We start from the raw sequence: 18,107 nt of genomic DNA, 5'->3' as shown, positions 1-18,107 counted from the left end.
CTGTGACCGTGCTGCTGATCACCTGACCTCTGTGACCTCAGGTTTCCTGTTATAAACACGGATTAGGAGGGGCGTTACCTGGGAACTCCAGGTGGTGGCGCTCTGTTGGGTCGTGAGGGGATAGAGGGTGGGGGTCCAGGATCAGGTGACACCGCCGGACGGGTGGGGGCGGCACGACCACCTGGACGAGGAGGGCCAGGAGGGGCCCGGCGCTGGGGGGTCGGACTGGACATGGGGGACCTGCAGAGACCAGCCGAGTGTCAGTGACGCCGCCCTGGTCTGTTACGCAGCACGGCCCATCTGTTAGCGGCATACCTGCGTCCTGACGGCATCCCCGTCACCTGCAGCCACGAGTCGTCAACAGGCGGAGGCATCGCCGTGGTGATGGTGGAGGTGCTGATGTCACCGATGATGCCGAGGCCCTCGCGCAGCGCGTGGTACATCCTGAGCATCTCGTCGCGGTGCTGAGCCTGGACGAGAGCAGGAAGAAGCAGAGTCTGAGTCTGATTGGCTTAAAACCCGAGCCCCTCCCACCTCCACCTGTCCGCCTGCTACCTCACCTGTTCCTGGGACTCCTCCATCAGGGTGTTCTGGTCTCCACAAGAGTACAGGTGAGCCAGCAGGTCAGCGTGGATGAAGTCCTTCGTCTGAGGAACAGAGAGGAGGTCACGTGACTCACCACATGACTTCCTGTATGGCCTTGTGTGCGTGTGTGTGTCGTACATTGTTGACCATCAGGTGCATGATGGTCTTGGGGATCAGGTCCCTGATGGTGCGGTGGATGATGGCAAGGTACGAGTCCACCAGGTTCCTGACGATCTCCACCTGCCGCTCCAGCTGAGGGTCCAGACTGTGGATGTGCCCGTCGCCACTCGACTCCTCCACCTCCACCTGCACACGCTGACTGTTAAACACACACCACCTCCACCTGCACACGCTGACTGTTAAACACACACCACCTCCACCTGAAAGGCACCATGAGAGACTCACCTTCTCTTTATCCTGATGGAGGGGAGAGGACAGAATAAAGTGTTTACATGTAATTGCACTGCAGTAATAACATCAGTAATAATATTTAGGGATGCAACGATACCAATTTTTTCAAACCGATACGATACCGATACTTGGATCTGAGTACTTGCCGATACAGAGTACAAAAACTGATACTTCTACCACACACACACACACACACACACACACACACACAAATACAATGAATTGGAAGACAGGTTTTATTTTATTCTCTGCCGATAAAAAATAAAATCTTAATAAAAATGACCACAAAAAAATTTCAAGTGAAAAGTAAACACTTCTGTTAAATTGTAATTTTGTAATTACAATTTACAAAATTATTAATTATAATTTTACAAAATATCACTGAACTATTGGCACTGTCTCGAGCTTTCAGAATAATAAATAAACACTTCTGTTTCGAATAAAATAAATACAAATTAGGTTTGAGAATAAAATAAACTTTTAAATTATTGCAGAGTGTCCATATTGTAAACAAACAAAATATTTTTTTTATATTTTATTATATAAATAATAAATATAAAAAATTATAAAATAAATAATAAATAAAATAATAATTGGCCCCCTAGTGGCCAATCTAAAAAACTACAACAGAAATGACAAGCCACCCTCTGATTAATGAAATAAGTTAGTATCGGTTCATGGTATCGGTTAACTTTTACGAGTATGAGTACACACACATTTTACAGTATCGGCCCCGATACCCGATACCAGTATCGGTATCGGTGCATCCCTAATAATATTGTTATAACACAGTAAAACTTGGGGCGTACCACGCTGCGTTCAGGGTACACTCCAGCACGTAGGAAGGACGCCTTCCAGCCGTCGACCTCGTCCTGAGACTCGCTGGCCAGCTCCAGCTGACGGTAGTCCTTGTACACGTTCCTGCATCATCACAGCTTCAGTTATGATCAGACATAAATCAGGATCATCATCAGAACCAGGGACAGACATCTCATCTGCTGCTGAAAAACACCATTTTCCATGGCTACTTCCTGTCACGTGACGGCGTTTGCCATCAGAGAGCCTAAACTTGGACTGAGAACAGTTTAACATCTGTGCTGATGTGTTTCGAGCCGCTGCAGCTTGCTCATCACCGTGTGTCCAAATGTGGCTGCGTTTAGTTTCCATCTTCGCTGACCTTCAGATTCTTAACCGCACGCTTTCGTTCTCGGTTCGATCACAGCACGCTCAGATGGAAACTCTTTGTTAAACGTTAGCGTAGGAGCTGGACGCTCGTCGTTTTATTGGAGCACCTCTCAGTGTGTGGCTGACTGACCTGTGCTCAGTGTTGAACAGGGCGAAGATGTGTTTGCTGGACATGAAGCTCTTCTCAATGTCCTTCAGTTTCAGGTTGTCTACAGGCAGCATGTACTTCTTCTCTTTCTCCTGTAGGAGGCGCAATGAAAGCAGTGAGATAAATAGCATAAAGCCTTTATTTAACGAGATTTAACTTTAAATAGAAATAAAATGTTTGTGCTGGATCCATGTGACACCTTCCTTTGGTATCAAACCCTGCTGATGGAGATGAGCAGCAGCGTGTTTACATGTGTTTGTTACGGTTTCCTCCTGCAGACTGTGAGTGTAATCAGGTCTGTTTAAACCCCAGCCGGGGTTTGTACTGCAGATGTGACAGTTTTGAAATACGTGTCTCGTGTATGCACGGCTCACGGCAAAGCTCTGCACACAAACAAACCCAGCTGGTACATAGAAACATCATGCTCTGCTGCACAGCCCTGGTGTGAGCATGCATGTGCGTTTGTGCAGGCTTCTGTGCCCGTGTGTGTTACCTCATCATCTTTGTACCAGGACAGCGTCTCTGCAGTCAGGACGAACCAGTACTCTTTGGCTCCGCCCTTCATGATGCCGATGTTGTTGATGGTGAGCCAGCCTTTACGGATCACCTGCGCACGGCATCAGTAAAACATGTGACTGATGATGTCACTGATCGCAGACTGCCTGTTAGCTAAAACGTGAAAACATCTGACGTTGGGCTGCAGTCGCCGCAGAAACCTGCACGTTTGGTATCAGGTAACGATCAAATAACACCTGGACCAACATCACGAACCCCCTCAGGAGGATCTCTTTACTTTTTCATCAGAATTCAAATCCAGATCAAAGGTCAAAGGTTGCTTTAAACCTGGTGTCACAGGTCAGTGACACCAGGTTAACGTCTGCTTCGTGTTTCCAGCTCCAACAAAGGTGCACCCTCCCCGTTACATTAGCTACACAAGAACACACACTCACCATGATCTCATCCTGGTTGCCGTGGCAACAGAGGCGTTAGAGACAGGGGAAGAAAAAGAGGTTAAAGATGGCGTCCTCCCACACTTCATCGTTGCTCCTCCTTTCCCAGGATACACACTCACCTGGTTTCCTGCTGCCTTCTTCTTGTTCATCTGACTGCTTTTCTGCTGCGCGCTGACACACACACACACACACACACACACACACACCAGGTGAGTGTTCACACAGCTCAGGTGTATCACACTGCTGACACACCTGTACCTGTGTGTCAGGGATACAGGTGAGCCTGACAGGAAGCCGGTTTAAGGGTCTTACTTTGCGAAGCCGATGAAGTCCTCGTGGTTCGTGTTCACGTAGGCCAGCTCGATGTCGATCAGCAGCATCACCTGAGGGAGACGAACAGCCGTCAGCGGCGTGTGACACAGGTGACGTGCACGTATCCTGCAAATGTTCTATGACTTGGTGGCGTGAAGAGGACGGCCCTGTCACAGCCGGCCCATCTGCTAAGGTGAGCCTCGCCTCTCACCCAATGACAGCTGGGTAGGCCACGCCTCCCCAGTGCCTGAACTGCGATGGTCAGGATCACACCAAGATGGCGACGGTGTCATGTGACCAACCTGCTCTTTGGAGCGGCTCTCTCGGTCTCTGATGTGCTGAGTGACGATCCTCTCCATCTCCTCTCTGAGCATCGGATACTGAGCCAGCTGCAGGCAGGAGGAGGTCAAAGGTCGTAGTCAGTACTGTGTATTACCGCTGAGTGCTGTGCGATGATAGTACTCGTGGTATGTGTAGTACCTTCTGCGTGCACTGCCTGACGGTGTTGACGAGCTCGCTGATCACCATGTCGACACATTTCTGACACGGCTCTTTGAGCTGAGCGATCAGACGCTTCACGATCGTCTCGAACGCCATGTCAGGGGTGAACAGACCCGTCCTGAGCACAGGTGAGCGCACAGGTGAGCGCACAGGTGAGCGCACAGGTGAGCGCACAGGTGAGCGCACAGGTGAGCGCACAGGTGAGCGCACAGGTGAGCGCATTCACACTCACCCCTGTATTCAGTTTTCCATTTCACACTACAACCTGGGTTTGCCACTCATCTGTACTCTAATTTAATAACTGTACAGTCCTCTGCTTTGCTGTTGTCTAAGATGTAAATATGTAACAATCGTGTTTCTGTTTCTAGTTTGTGTGTTTTTGCTGCTGATACGACCAAATTTCCCCTCGTGGGACAATTAAAGGATGAGAATTCTGCGAGCGCAGCGACACACTCTTATTAACCTCGGTCTCTCTTCCACAGCATGTCTTTATCCTGTCTTCCTTCTCTCACCCCAACCAATCACAGCAGATGGCCCCGCCCCTCCCTGAGCCTGGTTCTTCCTGTTCAAAGGGAGTTTTTCCTTCCTACTGTCGCCAAAGTGCTGCTCACAGGGGGTCATATGATTGTTGGGTTTTTCTCTGTATGTATTATTATAGGATCTACTGTACAATATGAAGCACCTTGAGGCGACTGTTGTTGTGTAAATAAAACTGAACTGATCAAAGATCAGATCAAAAGCTCAAAAGATCAAAGCTATGCAGCACTTGTTACAGTAAGCTGCAGGGACGCACGTCTGCTGTCTGAGCACAGTTAGTGTAACTGTTTCTCTGTAACAGCGTCTCACACACACACACACACACACACACACACTCACTCACACACACACACACACACACACAAACACACACACACACACACACACACACACGTTCCCAGGATAACATTGGCAGATGTTTATGGATGAAACTCTAATGTCATTTATTCAGCGGATGAAGACAAGCTAATAATCCATGAATACATCTGGATCCATAAACAGGAAGAACAGAGAAAATGTTCAAACCCAAATAAATGAACAGGTAGCTGCGCACTGCGCCCCCTGCTGTACAGTGGAGGTACTGCAGGCAGGCTGCAGCCTAAACAGGGATCTTTTACCGAGGTTTGACAATCAGGCAGGACTTTAAAAACAAACCCACCTGATCCCGTGGATGTTCTTGATGGCGTAGCTGATCTCCTTACGAAGAGTCTTCTCGTCACTCTCCAGCTGCACAAACACATTTATGACATCACTCGCCTGCCACAGGAAGTCGCACATGGTGCGATGATGTCACCTGAGCGAAACGGTTACCTTGACCAGTTCGAAGGGGAAGCGTTCGTGGAAGATGCGGTTGATCTTCGCCCCTCCCGACAGCTCGTAAGTGTCCACCTGATCCCCGGACCCTTCGATCCGCTTCTCAAAGTCCACCGCGAACTGCTGCACCATCCTGCCGTGAACGTACAGCGCTGGTTATACCCGACCGACACCTGACACTTAAATCTCACACCTGTAGGCTCATCTAGTCGTGCCCCCTCACCTGACATCACACTCGTGACTCTGCTGTCACCTCGACCCTAGGAATGTCGAGTTCTTCGACTCTTGCTTTTCCAGGGTGGACTCACTGCAGAGCGTGACTTCTACATATATAGTGTCTCATAAATCTAATGATGGCGAGTCCCAGATTCAAGTCCTAATGGGACCCAAGAGGGTCGTTGACCCACTATTAATCATGTGCCTCATCGCATGCTCAAAGATGGTCGTTCACAGTGGACACAGATTTACTCCACTGTCAACGACCATCCTTGAACAGAGGGCGGGGCTTACGACACCAACTGCCATCTATAATCCAGTTTTGAGATCCTTCACACACCCACTCACATCCTGGGTCATCTGACCTCAGTGAGTCACATGATAGGGTGGGGCCAGGTTTCACAGTGGGTTCACCTGGGCTGTGTCCCAGTTCAGGGTCTGCAGCCTCAACGATCCTCAAGGGTCGCGTACTCAAAGACCGCTAAGGCCGGATGTGCGAGGCTTGTGAAATGGGACGGTCTAGCCTATTGCGCTGCCCAGGTTGCCTAGCAACCATGATACTAACAGCTGGAAACGTTTCGTACGGCTTTGTTTGACAGAAATGAAGGAGAAAATCTTTTGTTCATTTGTTTGTTTCTACATGAGCTTTGATCATTCTCTGATTAAGCTCAGCTATTGAACGGCGTATATTTTAAAGTAAAGGCTTTAAAACCAAGTTAGTACAAACGTCACTAATGTCACATGACTTTGCCGACATGTGGCCAACAGGAATGTTTTAATGGTCTTCGTTATTAAACATTTGCACATAAATAAGTGACATCATATTCAGTACTTACTTAAAGTTTACTCTTCAGGCGCCCCTCATCCGCTGTTTTTTCGGCAAAATTATCCACACCCACTGCCGCGCTATGCATTCTGGGATATGTTGGGCCATGAAGTCTACACCGCCACATCCTTAAAATTCAGGGAAATGAAGGACGCATTTGAGGGCCGCATTTCGAGCAGCCTTCGAATTGGGACAGCCTTCGTCGCGTCGCGGTGACGTAATCGGCCTTAAAATGCGGCGTTTAAGGCTGCAGACCCTGAATTGGGACACAGCCCTGGAGCCTCAGCTGATAATGACCCACACCTGTTTTCACACTTTGGCTCATGTGATGAGTCACCACGGTCAATATTTTGTCAACGATCTCATTAAGGGACACTCCCATAGGGCTACACTCTGGGACTCTCCACCCTTTGGTCTGGAGCTGGAGAAGCTTCCTCAGATGTTCTGCGATATCTTTTTACATGACGAGGCTTGTTAACGTCTCGTTGGTGATAAAAAGGATGTGTTTGATGCACTCGGGGTCACTCGGGGTCTAAAGAGGTGAAGCTGAGGCTTTCAAACGCAGGAGCACTGCAGCAGCAAGCACGCATGGTGGAGGCAGCATCGTGCTCTGGGCTGTTTGGTGCCAGTGGTACATTACACAAAGTTGTTCAAGTATTGGAGTAACCTTCAATCAGTAACTACAGGGCTGAAACGTGGACACAGTTGGGGACAAACACACATTAACACTGGATCTGGAATGGATAAAGCAGGCTAACATCAACTGACTTCAACCCTGTTGAAAATGGGAGACCTTAAAAGCTCTGTAAAGGAACCGAGTTTAAATTAACTCTACCAAGAAGAGATGTCAAATATCATCTGGAAGCCTGTTGATACCGAACGTGTCTGCTTGATGAGAGACAACCAAATATTAGTGTGTGTGTACTTGAGTCTGTAAGTATACTGTAGACTGTGTGTCCAAAGTAAACTCAGACGTGTTCATTAGTCCTTAAACATGTGCTGTGAAATCATTCATGCCAAGCTATGCGTTTTCTCTACACTGGTAGAGAAAACGCATAGCTTGGCATGATGCATGTTGGATCTTGACCCGTTGAATCGTTGTAACTGCGTGTTAAAGAGAGCCGTGGGTGAATATCTGGTCCTTACTGCAGCAAGGCCTTGGTCTTGCGGCTCGGGTCATCCGGTCTGAAGTTCTTGTACTCCTCCACCTCCTTCTCGATGGAAAGCAGCTGACTCTGCAGTTTACTGCGCAACGCCGGCAACGTGTCCCGGATGTGATTGGTCAGTTGCTGGAGGTAGCAGAGAGGTGCTCTGTTATTTATCACTGACATCAGAACATAGGTGGAATTAAAGGCAGTGGTTTGTATCATATCTATCTAACAGACTCCAGTTTGTGCATGTAAATGGAGAGTCCTCTTCACACACTGAGGTTAATTATGGAGTTCCACAGGGTTCAGTGCTAGGACCAATTCTGTTTACATTATATATGCTTCCCTTAGGCAGCATCATTAGAAGACATAGCATACATTTACACTGCTATGCAGATGACACCCAGTTCTATCTGTCCATGAAGCCAGATAACACACACCAATTAGTTAAACTGCAGGAATGTCTTAAAGACATAAAGACCTGGATGGCCGCTAACTTTCTGCTTCTTAATTCAGATGGTAAATGGTAAATGGCCTGCATTTGTATAGCGCTTTTCTAGTCCGTAAGGACCCCAAAGCGCTTCACACTACATTCAGTCATTCACCCATTCACACACTGGTGATGGCAGCTACATTGTAGCCACAGCTGCCCGCGGCGAGGCTGCCGGACACAGGCGCCACCGGGCCCTCTGACCACCACCAGTAGGCAAACATGGGGTTAGCATCTTGCCCAAGGATATTTGGCATGCAGCCAGGAGGCAGCATGGGATCGAACCACCGACCTTCTGATTAGTGGCTGACCTGCTCTGCCACCTGAGCTACAGCCACCCGATCAAACTGAGGTCATTGTACTCGGCCCTGAAAAGCTTAGAAATATGGTATCTAAGCAGATTCTTACTCTGGATGGCATTACCTTGGCCTCCAGTAACACTGTGAGGAACCTTGGAGTCATTTTTGACCAGGATATGTCCTTCAACGCACATATTAAACAAATATGTAAGACTGCTTTCTTCCATTTGTGCAACATCTCTAAAATTAGAAATATCCTGTCTCAGAGTGACGCTGAAAAACTAGTTCATGCATTTATTACTTCCAGGCTGGACGACTGTAATTCATTATTATCAGGAAGTCCTAAAAACTCCCTGAAAAGCCTTCAGCTAATCCAAAATGCTGCAGCAAGAGTCCTGACAGGGACTAGAAAGAGAAAGCAGATTTCTCCTGTATCGCCGTCCCTTCGTTGGCTTCCTGTTAAATCCAGAATCCTGCTCCTCATGACTTCCTCAAAAATCAGACAGTGTTTTGGAAATGTTCTGGGGAAATTCAAAGAGTATTTGTACAGTGAGGACCTTCAGCTGTGCCAGTGTTTGTGCTAAGCTAACAGAACTCACTGCCCACTGCCCACTCCACTGCCCTGTGGAAACACAGATTTGAAATCCTTGCAGTCAGAAAGACTTGGGAGAGATCTTGTGCATTTACCTGGTTGAGAATCTTCTGCAGGTAGGCGGTGCCCATGCGGTCCGCCAGGTGACGGTAAGATGGGTGAGATAGGAAGAACTTCCTCTCGGCCTGCAGGGCTGCGGTGATGTCTTTCTTCCCATCGATGTCTTTCTGACTGCGATTCACGACCCCGATGTAACCTGACACAGTGAAAGTCTCGTATTGTCTCTGTCTGCTCAGCTGCAGCCTGTTCTGTCTCTTCACCTCCACATTGAGTGAAATTTGAAATGAAACTGAGCAGACAGCTGACCACCAACCAATGAGAGGGTTTGGTGTAATGTCATGCATCTGTACCTCTTCGTAGCGGCAGCAGTTTGTTCTCCAGGATGTCTCTGGCGTCGGTCCCTTCATCCATCAGATCCAGCTTGGTGATGACCCCGATGGTCCTCAGACCTGCGCGACCGAAACACTTTATTTAGTTCAGGAAAGAACAGTACAGGTGAAAGATGCAGGTGGAGCTGTCAGGAGCCTTACCTTGTGGGTCAACCTCCTTAGCGATCTTCAGGGCGTCAGAGTTAGCAAGGTCAGAGTTGGCTGGGGAAACAGCCAATAGGAGGCAGTTTTCCTTAGTAACGAACTGCATGAGCATGTCTCTGATCTGGTGCTCGATGTCGAGGGGCTGGTCGCCCACCGCGACCTTCGTCATCCCAGGAAGATCCACCAGAGTCAGGTTCAGGACTGAGGACAGACAGCAGAGTCAGGACCAGGACAGGTGTGTGTGTGTGTGTCTGTGTGTGTCTGTGTGTGTGTTACCATTGGGGGAGTAGACTCGGAGGTTGATGGGGACCGGACTGATGCCTTTGTTCTGCCCCGTCACTCGATCCGTTTCAGCTTCAATCTCCTGACGAACTTCATCAAAGTCCGTGAACTTCTTCCCTTTGCAGTGCAGGAACTCGGCATACTCTGATCAATACACATCACACGATCAGATCAGACACCGCACGGACGAACCGCGTGTCTCTGCACTGTGAGTCTCACCTGTGGGACAGTTGATGAGCTGCAGCACGAGGGGACGCCGAGTGACGATGCCGGATCCACGAGGGAGGAAGTCCCTGAGAGGAGGAACGAAGATACGAGCTAGTAACAGAGGACACGACTGTACATACTTTTATTGATCATTAGATTCTGAACAATGTCTGTAAGCCTCTGGCTGTCTGATCGACTTTGCGAAGGACAGGCTGAGCCGTGACTTTGGTACCACCAAAGTGCTTTTGCAGAGGTTGTGTGATTCACACTCGTTCTGGCCTTAAACCAGGACCAGTTGTCCTTGGGAGACGCTACCAAGGGCAGGCTGAGCCCAACAACGTCGCTGATTTATTTGATATTTGTATTAATAATAAATCTGCAGCTAAAATGCACCTTTCTGCAGATGACGCTGTACCGTAGGCCGACTCACACGACTCTGAATCATCCTGTTGAGGTGCTTTAAACTGCATTGCAGTGGCTGCAGACTTTATTGTGCAGCTTAAAGTTATTAATGCTAATAAAACCAAATTCATCCTGTTTTCCAGAAATCACTCACAGATTGGTTTTTATAAACTGGGAGATCATGTTGAAAGTGTGTAATCCTGTAAATATTTGAGTGTTCGGTTGGACGACAAAGTTCAGACGGAGCACTGAGTGCAAACTTTAGATTTGAGTTTATTATGAAAAGTTTTGGTTTACTGTCAGCAGTTAGTAAAAACGTGCACAGGTTATATTCTTAACCTTGATTATAGTGATATTATTGATGTGCACACTGCCTCCTCTGTCAGACTCTGCAGATGTCCCATCAAACCCATTGCACACATCACTGGACCGCTTCAGTTTAAATATGAACTCTGAATATCTTCAAACAGCTGCTATGATCTGAGCTCCTCTGACTGGGTCTTTTTAGCCCTCTCTTATTTTGCACCTTGGCTGCTGACAGACACTAGCTCTGCTTTTAAGATTCAAACTTTCCTTTTTGGACCAGGTGACCCTGAATCCTCCCTTAGTTATGCTGCAATAGGCTGCTGGGGGATTCCCATGATGCACTGGGTGTTTCTTCTTCACTCACTATATCAGGGGTGTCAAACATACGGCCCAGGGGCTCGATGTTTGTTAACTGTAAAGACTCCCCGGGGAATGAAATAACAGAAAGTTTATGTTTTCTTTTGTTTTGATTTTTTTTACAATAGACTCAATAGAATACAATAGAATACGTGCTTTCCCACGTCGTCTTCTACGTTGAGAGACACAGGAGACCCTCGAGGAGAGAGCGGGTAGGGGACCTTGTTAAAAGATACCTGAGCCACTGGGAGAAGCTGGTCCTCAACAACGGTGTGTTGTACAGAGTCTCCAGATATCAGGTAACAGACGACTGCAGTTCGTGGTTCCTGACTCATTGAAGGCCGAGGTCCTCAGAGGGATCCATGATGATGCTGGTCACCAGGGCCAGTTCAGGAGTTTAGACCTGGCTAGAAAGAGATTTCTGTGGTTGAACCTTGGGCGTGACGTGAGAGGCCATGTACGGGGATGCCAGCGCTGCGTAAGACCATCTAACCAGAAAGGCGTGCTCCTTTGCTCAGTGTGTCCTTGTCCAGACTGTTGGAGTTGGTCTGCATCAACTTTTGGTCGGCTGAGGCTTCACACAACAAGTCTGTGGACGTCTTGGTCATCACAGACCACTTCACTGGATGGGCGCAGGCCTTCCCATGCAAGGACCAGTCGGCTAAACAGGTTGCAAGGCTTCTCTGGAACAGGTACTTCTGTGTGTTCGGCTTTCTGGAAAGGATGCACAGCGACCAGGGTGCTAATTTCGAGAGTCAATCGATAAGTGAGCTCCTCAGAGTCTCTGGTGTGGGCTGCGTATGGGGAGGGAGATTTGAATGCCCCTGCTGTGAGCTGTGTTGGTGCTGATGGTGACTGCTCACCCGATGCCATGGATGGGACAGCTGACCTGGAGGTTGTCTCTGAACATTTGGACCCTGGAGAGAGGACAATTGCATGGGTGTCGCAGTTGACGGAGTCCAGCCGGTCTCAGGGAGATGTTACTGATGTTTCAAGCATGGATTCAGTCCTGCCAGCCGCATCGGGCTTGTCTGTTGAAGTGGACTTTGACCGAGCTGGTTCTAGCACGGCATCCCAAGAGGTCAATATTGCTACGAGCTGTGGGGAGGGTGTACAAGTATGCTCTACTACACCTGAGGTAGCGGTGGATATAGTTGCTCATGCCATTGCTCAGTCCCCAAAGGTTGACTATGGCCAAACCGGGGATGCTTCCCAGATCAGAACCAGACTTGGGCGACTTGTCAAACCAGTGAATAGACTGATCCAGATGTTTTCTTTATATGTCTACCTGAGTGATGGGGTTTGTACTTGCTGTTATGTACTCTGCATTTTTGTTGTTTTTTCCCTGTTGAGCCGTGGTACACACCTTGTAAGGGGTTATTGGTAGGGTGTATTTCGGGCACTCTGCTGCCAGTTGCTGGGTTGGGAGTTTAGCGCTGCTCCAATCCCACTTCATCCTTAGGGATACGTTTATAATGGATTGGATTTATATAGCGCTTTTCAAGGCACCCAAAGCGCTTTACAATGCCACTATTCATTCACTCTCGCATTCACACACTGGTACAGTTGTAGCCACAGCTGCCCTGGGGCAGACTGACAGAAGCGTATCGCGCCATACCGCCTACTGGCCACCAGTAGGCGGTATGGTAAAGTGTCTTGCCCAAGGACACAACGACCAGGACAGAGAGCCCAGGGATCGAACCGGCGACCTTCCGGTTACAGATACGCTTCCCAACCGTATCTGTACGGTCTCCCCACGGTCGTTTAGTTGGTGTTTGTGATTTTTGACCTCTGTTTGGTTGGTGTGTACCAGTGTGGGTGCCTTTGGTACCTGAGGCTCAAATTTGATCAAATTCAGTGGGGGTGAGTATAACAGAGTTAAAAATACATGTGAAAAGTGTGAATTTTATCATCTTTGTTGTATTTTATTTTGAAAATCCAGCAACTGGATCTTGCTCTGGCGTTTGGAAGCTTCTAAGGCTTCTGTTCCTCACAGCGCCCGTTTGCACTGTGAGGGTAAGTTCTGTAATGAAAGGCTCTGGCATCTTTATGGTTTCTGGTGTAAATGTTGTATAGGTCGTACATGTATACAGATTTGTATTGATGTTAGAACGCTACTGTGTAACCGTTAAACAGTGTTTCTGCCGTATCTATGCTCTTTTGCAGTAAGCTTTTGCCGGCCCCCTAGTGGTTGCTGCGCATAGCTGGACTTACTGTTTTTCTGTGCTTTTTTGTGACGTTTGCCTTACATTGCAGGAGCTACAATTGCTGGTACCTTCAGAACATGTTGAGTGTGTTTTGTCTGCTGCAGCTACGTGAGCCTGTTAACGGTCATTTTGTCTGTAAAGCTCAAGCATGCGAAAATGTAGTGCTCTACTGTAATTTGTCCACTAGAGGGAAATGTTTAGCCAGTGATACTGTTTACTGAGACTTCTGTTATCCTGTTATTTTGTTTTATATGGTGTGAAATGTATTTTTATGGGTTATAAGATTTCTTTTTAATAATAATGAATGATGGATTGCATTTATATTGCGCTTTTCGGGACCCTCAAAGCGCTTTACAATGCCACTATTCATTCACTCTCACATTCACACACTGGTGGAGGCAGCTACAGTTGTAGCCACAGCTGGGGCAGACTGACAGAAGCAAGGCTGCCATATCGCACCATCGGCCCCTCTGGCCATCACCAGTAGGCGGTAGGTGAAGTGTCTTGCCCAAGGACACAACGACCGAGACTGTCCGAGCCGGGGCTCGAACCGGCAACCTTCCGATTACAAGACGACCACCCAACTCTCGAGCCACGATCGCCCCCACGATCGATTTTTGTATACAAGTGCAGTGTGACAGACTGTAAAAAGGGAGAAATGATTATTTTCCAACTTTTCTTTATTAAGAAGTAAATTGTCTGTCAACACAAGGCGCGTTTGCACTGTGAGGAGCTACAATTGCTGGTACCATCAGAAGACACATGTTGAGTGTGTTTTATGTCTTCTGCAGAATAAACCACGAACAGCCAACCTTTCTGATTGTGATTTATGAAGAGAGGCGTTACACCTGCAGGTGAAGCGATGGGGAGTTGTGTTCAGTGAAGGAGAGGCGCGGCAGAGTAACGCTGCGTAGAGACAAAAGTGGACGAAAGAGAGGCAAATTTGCGGCTCCACAAGTGTAATTGTAACATAATGTAGTAACATGTTGTCACACATCTCGTATAAAACAATATATCGATATATTTAAAAACACAATATATCGCCCAGCCCTAATATTTACTTTCGTTTTCTCATATCTTGGAGTTTAAAGTGCAGTTTCACTGGTTAACAGTGGCAGAAAGGGGAAGTCACTGGTCTGCTCACACAGACGTCTGTGACTGAAGAGTGTAATGCTGGGCCTTCTAGCTCGGCTCTGCCTTGATGCTGGTGCTGGTTAAATGACATAAGAGAGTTCAAACACACGAGTTGCAGTTGGATGATGCCGCGCAGGGAGCGGCTTCACCCGGAGGTGGCAGGGAGAGGGAGGTGCTACGCTGGGATGGATGGTTCTCTTTTGTCGTGCTGCATCACATCCCCTTCACTTACGTAACTGAAGGAAATGTGTTATAGAGGAGGCAGGACAGAGATGCTCACACTGAGGCCCACTCTGCCGCTCAACGAAACACACTGTGAGCTGTGTGACGGGAAGCCCTCCGCGAGGCTCGGAGAAAAGCATCGTCACGACATCCTCACAGTGTGTGTGTGTGTGTGTCTGTGTGTGTGTGTCTGTGTGTGTGTGTGTGTGTGTCTGTGTCTGTGTGTATGTGTGTGTGTCTGTGTGTGTCTGTGCTGCAGTGTGAGTCCTCTGCAGTCAGCTCAAACACATCACGCTGATATTGTCATACGATGCTGCCCTGACCAAAAGCCTACTGACTCATGTGACCTGAAGCAACCAATAAGAGCAGAGATGCAGACAGACACACCCCCCACCCATTGTCAGAGTGAAGATAAAAATATTCAGCCAATCACATGACATCTTCCAGCAGGACTCAAACTACAGACCTCAGAGACACACAGTTTCTATCTGCTCCATCGTCCTCCACCCTGCTGCCACCTCCTCCTCTGCAGCTTACAAGTGCCTTCTTCAGCCTCAGCTGACTGCAGCTGACTGCAGGTTTCAATCTTATAAACATACATTTGCATAATGACTGAAACCAGCCCACTGAAGGAACAATGGGCGGGAGGTCAGTTCGTTACGTTACATCTCTCTTCACCATCCCAGTCACAGAAGCGTTGGAGGTAGTCCGTAAGAGATCACAGGATGACCCCAACCTCAGCAGCAGGACCGCTCTCAGCATCGCCAAGTGTGTTTGAACTGTGTCTTCATTCCACCTACTTCACATACAAGGGTAATGGCCTGTATTTGGTAAATGGTCTGTATTTGTATAGCGCTCTAGGGACCCCAAAGCGCTTTACACACCCATCCACCCATTCACACACACATTCACACACTGGTGGAGGCAGCTACAGTTGTAGCCACAGCTTCCCTGGGGCAGACTGACAGAAGCGAGGCTGCCATATCGCGCCATCGGCCCTTCTGGCCACCACCAGTAGGCGGTAGGTGAAGTGTTGCCCAAGGACACAACGACCGAGACTGTCCCAGCCGGGGCTCGAACCGGCAACCTCAGTCCTACAGGCAGAAACATGGGTGTGCCATGGGCTCCCAGCCCATCGTTCCTTCAGTGGGCTGGTTTCAGTCATTATGGAAATGTTTATAAGGTTGAGACCTGCAGCTGAGACTGAAGACGTCACCTGATGATGACGAAACGTTTCTCCCACAAACGCTACGTCCAGATGAACAGAATCAACTTTGGGAGATTTCCTTACCTGGATGATTGAGATGCATCAAGACATATGACGACGTAGCCTCTGTGACATCACACAGAGCAGGAGTAGAAAAAGTGTGCCAAACAGAGTGTTGGGAACAGAGGCATGGCTCATTTCTGACGTTTTTCTTTTTAGGTAGGTCAGAATTTTATCTCAGGAAGTGTTTTCTAAAATATTGCTGTCGCCTCTCACACGCTCTGTTTTCCAGGTCCTGCTGTGGGATCTTCAGGCGCTCTCGGGCCAGACAAATGATATAATCTCTGTGAGTCGTGATCTGGGATCAGCGTCACAGACAAACACATCCTGCAGATGATGGGTGGAGGTAGAGCAGGTCATCTACTGATCAGAAGGTCGGTGGTTCGATCCCAGGCTCCCCCGGTCTGCCAGCCAAATATGGGCAAGATACTAACCACAAGCATGTCTGCGATGCATCCATCAGAGCGAATGTTACCCAGTTAGACCCTAAAGCACAGAATAAAGTGCTTGTGTGGTTGCACGGGTGTTGGTGATGGATGGGTGGGTGTAGCATGTTTGAGCGTAGAAAAGCGCTGTGCAAGAATCAGTCCATTTACCAGCTCATGAGCGGGAACTCTGCTCCAGCGCACCTCCACCTGAACACCACACCCCCTCCAACCAAACGTCACACCTCCACCTGAACACCACACCCCCTCCAACCAAACGTCACACCTCCACCTGAGTGTGTTTCAAAGGGCTGAACAGAGGGAAGAAGAATCTCCACCCCCAGCTCAAACAGACAGGTGGGCACACACACACACGCATTCTCGTTTTCATATCTTAATGAGAGCCCCAGCTGCTTACCCGAGCCATCAAAAAGAAACCATAACCAGCATAGGGACGGTCAGTACCCACAAACACGTCTAAACACGCACGCACGCACGCACGCGGACTCACTTGCCCACGAAGTTCTCGAGCACCGAGCTCTTGCCGGCGCTCTGACCGCCCACCACCGCGATCTGCGGCAGGTCGAGGCTGGAGTTCTGGCCGATGGCGGAGAAGGCATCCTGCAGCCGGTTCACCAGCGGGATCAGCTCCTCCATCCCCCGGTTCCCCATGGCGGAGAGGCGGGCGGAGACAGGCGGAGGCTGCCGGTGTGTCTCGCTGCTGCTGTGACCGATCAGCGGCCGATGATCGATCACAGGATCGATCGATGCTGATGATGCCGCTCCAGCTGTGACCTTCAGCTCTTTCTCCTCCTTCTCCTCCTCCTCTCTGCTCCGCTGCAGGGAGGCTCCAAGCACGCTCGCAACCACACACTTCCGGTGCAGCCCTTCACAATAAAACCCCAGGCAGACAGGTTTGTAAGTTCAGACCCGGAGCGAGTGTTCGCTTCACCTGCTAAATCCCCATGGTGACGGATGCTGAGCACATCACCTGGTCAGGTGCACGTTTTGTTTTCTCTGATGCCTTATTGTCACTAAACTGAGCTTCAGGCAGCGTGTGATGATGAAGGCCTCAGCAGCTTCAGCAGGTGCATGTTCACTGATGCAGGGGAGGATGCTGATCTACTGCTGCAAACAGAACACACACCTGAACACCTGATCAACCAATCACTCTCTCTGATCTGATTTCATGTCTCCTTCATTGGGCGGTGGGACAGGAAGCTGTAATGTTTCCATGGATACAGTCTCTAAAGTCTCACATGACAGCAGCTCTGAGCCTCAGATACAAAGTCATTGTCTGCCATTCAGATCTGTATCATAGCACTCGGTCACAAATCACCAGATTAACGATACTCTGCTTGTTCTTCTGTCAGATTATTTACCTGGTACAGATTTTCAGGTTTGATCATCAACCCAGCTGGGTTGGGGTTATATCGCCCCCTGCTGATTTCTCTGAGGCACCTGTCCAGGTGTGACTTTGCCTCTCAACGCTGGGTTTTCTTCACGACACATTAGTCGAAACAACGAGCTGCAGACACGACAGGAAGTGACTGTGACACAGGAAGTGACACGACAGACTTTTCTTGTCACAGATTCAGATTTTTGGATTTGTGTCAGGATGTTTACGTATATTTAACAACACGTCAGACTGCTGTACTTTTACTGTGAAAGAACCAGACCTGACGTCCG

At 48.7% G+C, this 18,107-nt stretch overlaps 1 protein-coding gene across 1 annotated transcript in view; it reads right to left on the bottom strand.

Moving 5' to 3' along the window:
* Positions 1–17,245, bottom strand: part of LOC146506005 (dynamin-1-like) — a 26,288-nt gene extending 9,043 nt beyond the window's left edge. Inside the window, exons 1-22 of the mRNA XM_085181274.1 lie at positions 16,930–17,245; positions 10,111–10,184; positions 9,886–10,035; positions 9,607–9,810; positions 9,427–9,525; positions 9,112–9,272; positions 7,634–7,776; positions 5,443–5,578; positions 5,291–5,358; positions 4,075–4,213; positions 3,897–3,983; positions 3,595–3,665; positions 3,402–3,453; positions 3,280–3,291; positions 2,823–2,936; positions 2,312–2,421; positions 1,806–1,917; positions 991–1,002; positions 724–891; positions 561–647; positions 316–470; positions 79–240 (exon numbers count right to left, since the gene is read on the bottom strand). Coding sequence (XP_085037400.1) covers positions 79–240; positions 316–470; positions 561–647; positions 724–891; positions 991–1,002; positions 1,806–1,917; positions 2,312–2,421; positions 2,823–2,936; positions 3,280–3,291; positions 3,402–3,453; positions 3,595–3,665; positions 3,897–3,983; positions 4,075–4,213; positions 5,291–5,358; positions 5,443–5,578; positions 7,634–7,776; positions 9,112–9,272; positions 9,427–9,525; positions 9,607–9,810; positions 9,886–10,035; positions 10,111–10,184; positions 16,930–17,090 — 2,477 coding nt within the window. The 5' untranslated portion in view covers positions 17,091–17,245. The remainder of the gene's footprint in view (positions 1–78; positions 241–315; positions 471–560; positions 648–723; positions 892–990; positions 1,003–1,805; positions 1,918–2,311; positions 2,422–2,822; positions 2,937–3,279; positions 3,292–3,401; positions 3,454–3,594; positions 3,666–3,896; positions 3,984–4,074; positions 4,214–5,290; positions 5,359–5,442; positions 5,579–7,633; positions 7,777–9,111; positions 9,273–9,426; positions 9,526–9,606; positions 9,811–9,885; positions 10,036–10,110; positions 10,185–16,929) is intronic.
* Between the last annotated feature and the right edge of the window lie 862 nt (positions 17,246–18,107).

Source organism: Neolamprologus multifasciatus, chromosome 12, assembly GCF_963576455.1.
Source record: "Neolamprologus multifasciatus chromosome 12, fNeoMul1.2, whole genome shotgun sequence".
Lineage (NCBI taxonomy): Eukaryota > Metazoa > Chordata > Actinopteri > Cichliformes > Cichlidae > Neolamprologus > Neolamprologus multifasciatus.
Note: the sequence above shows the minus strand (reverse complement) of the source record. Positions and strands in the feature narration are given on the sequence as shown.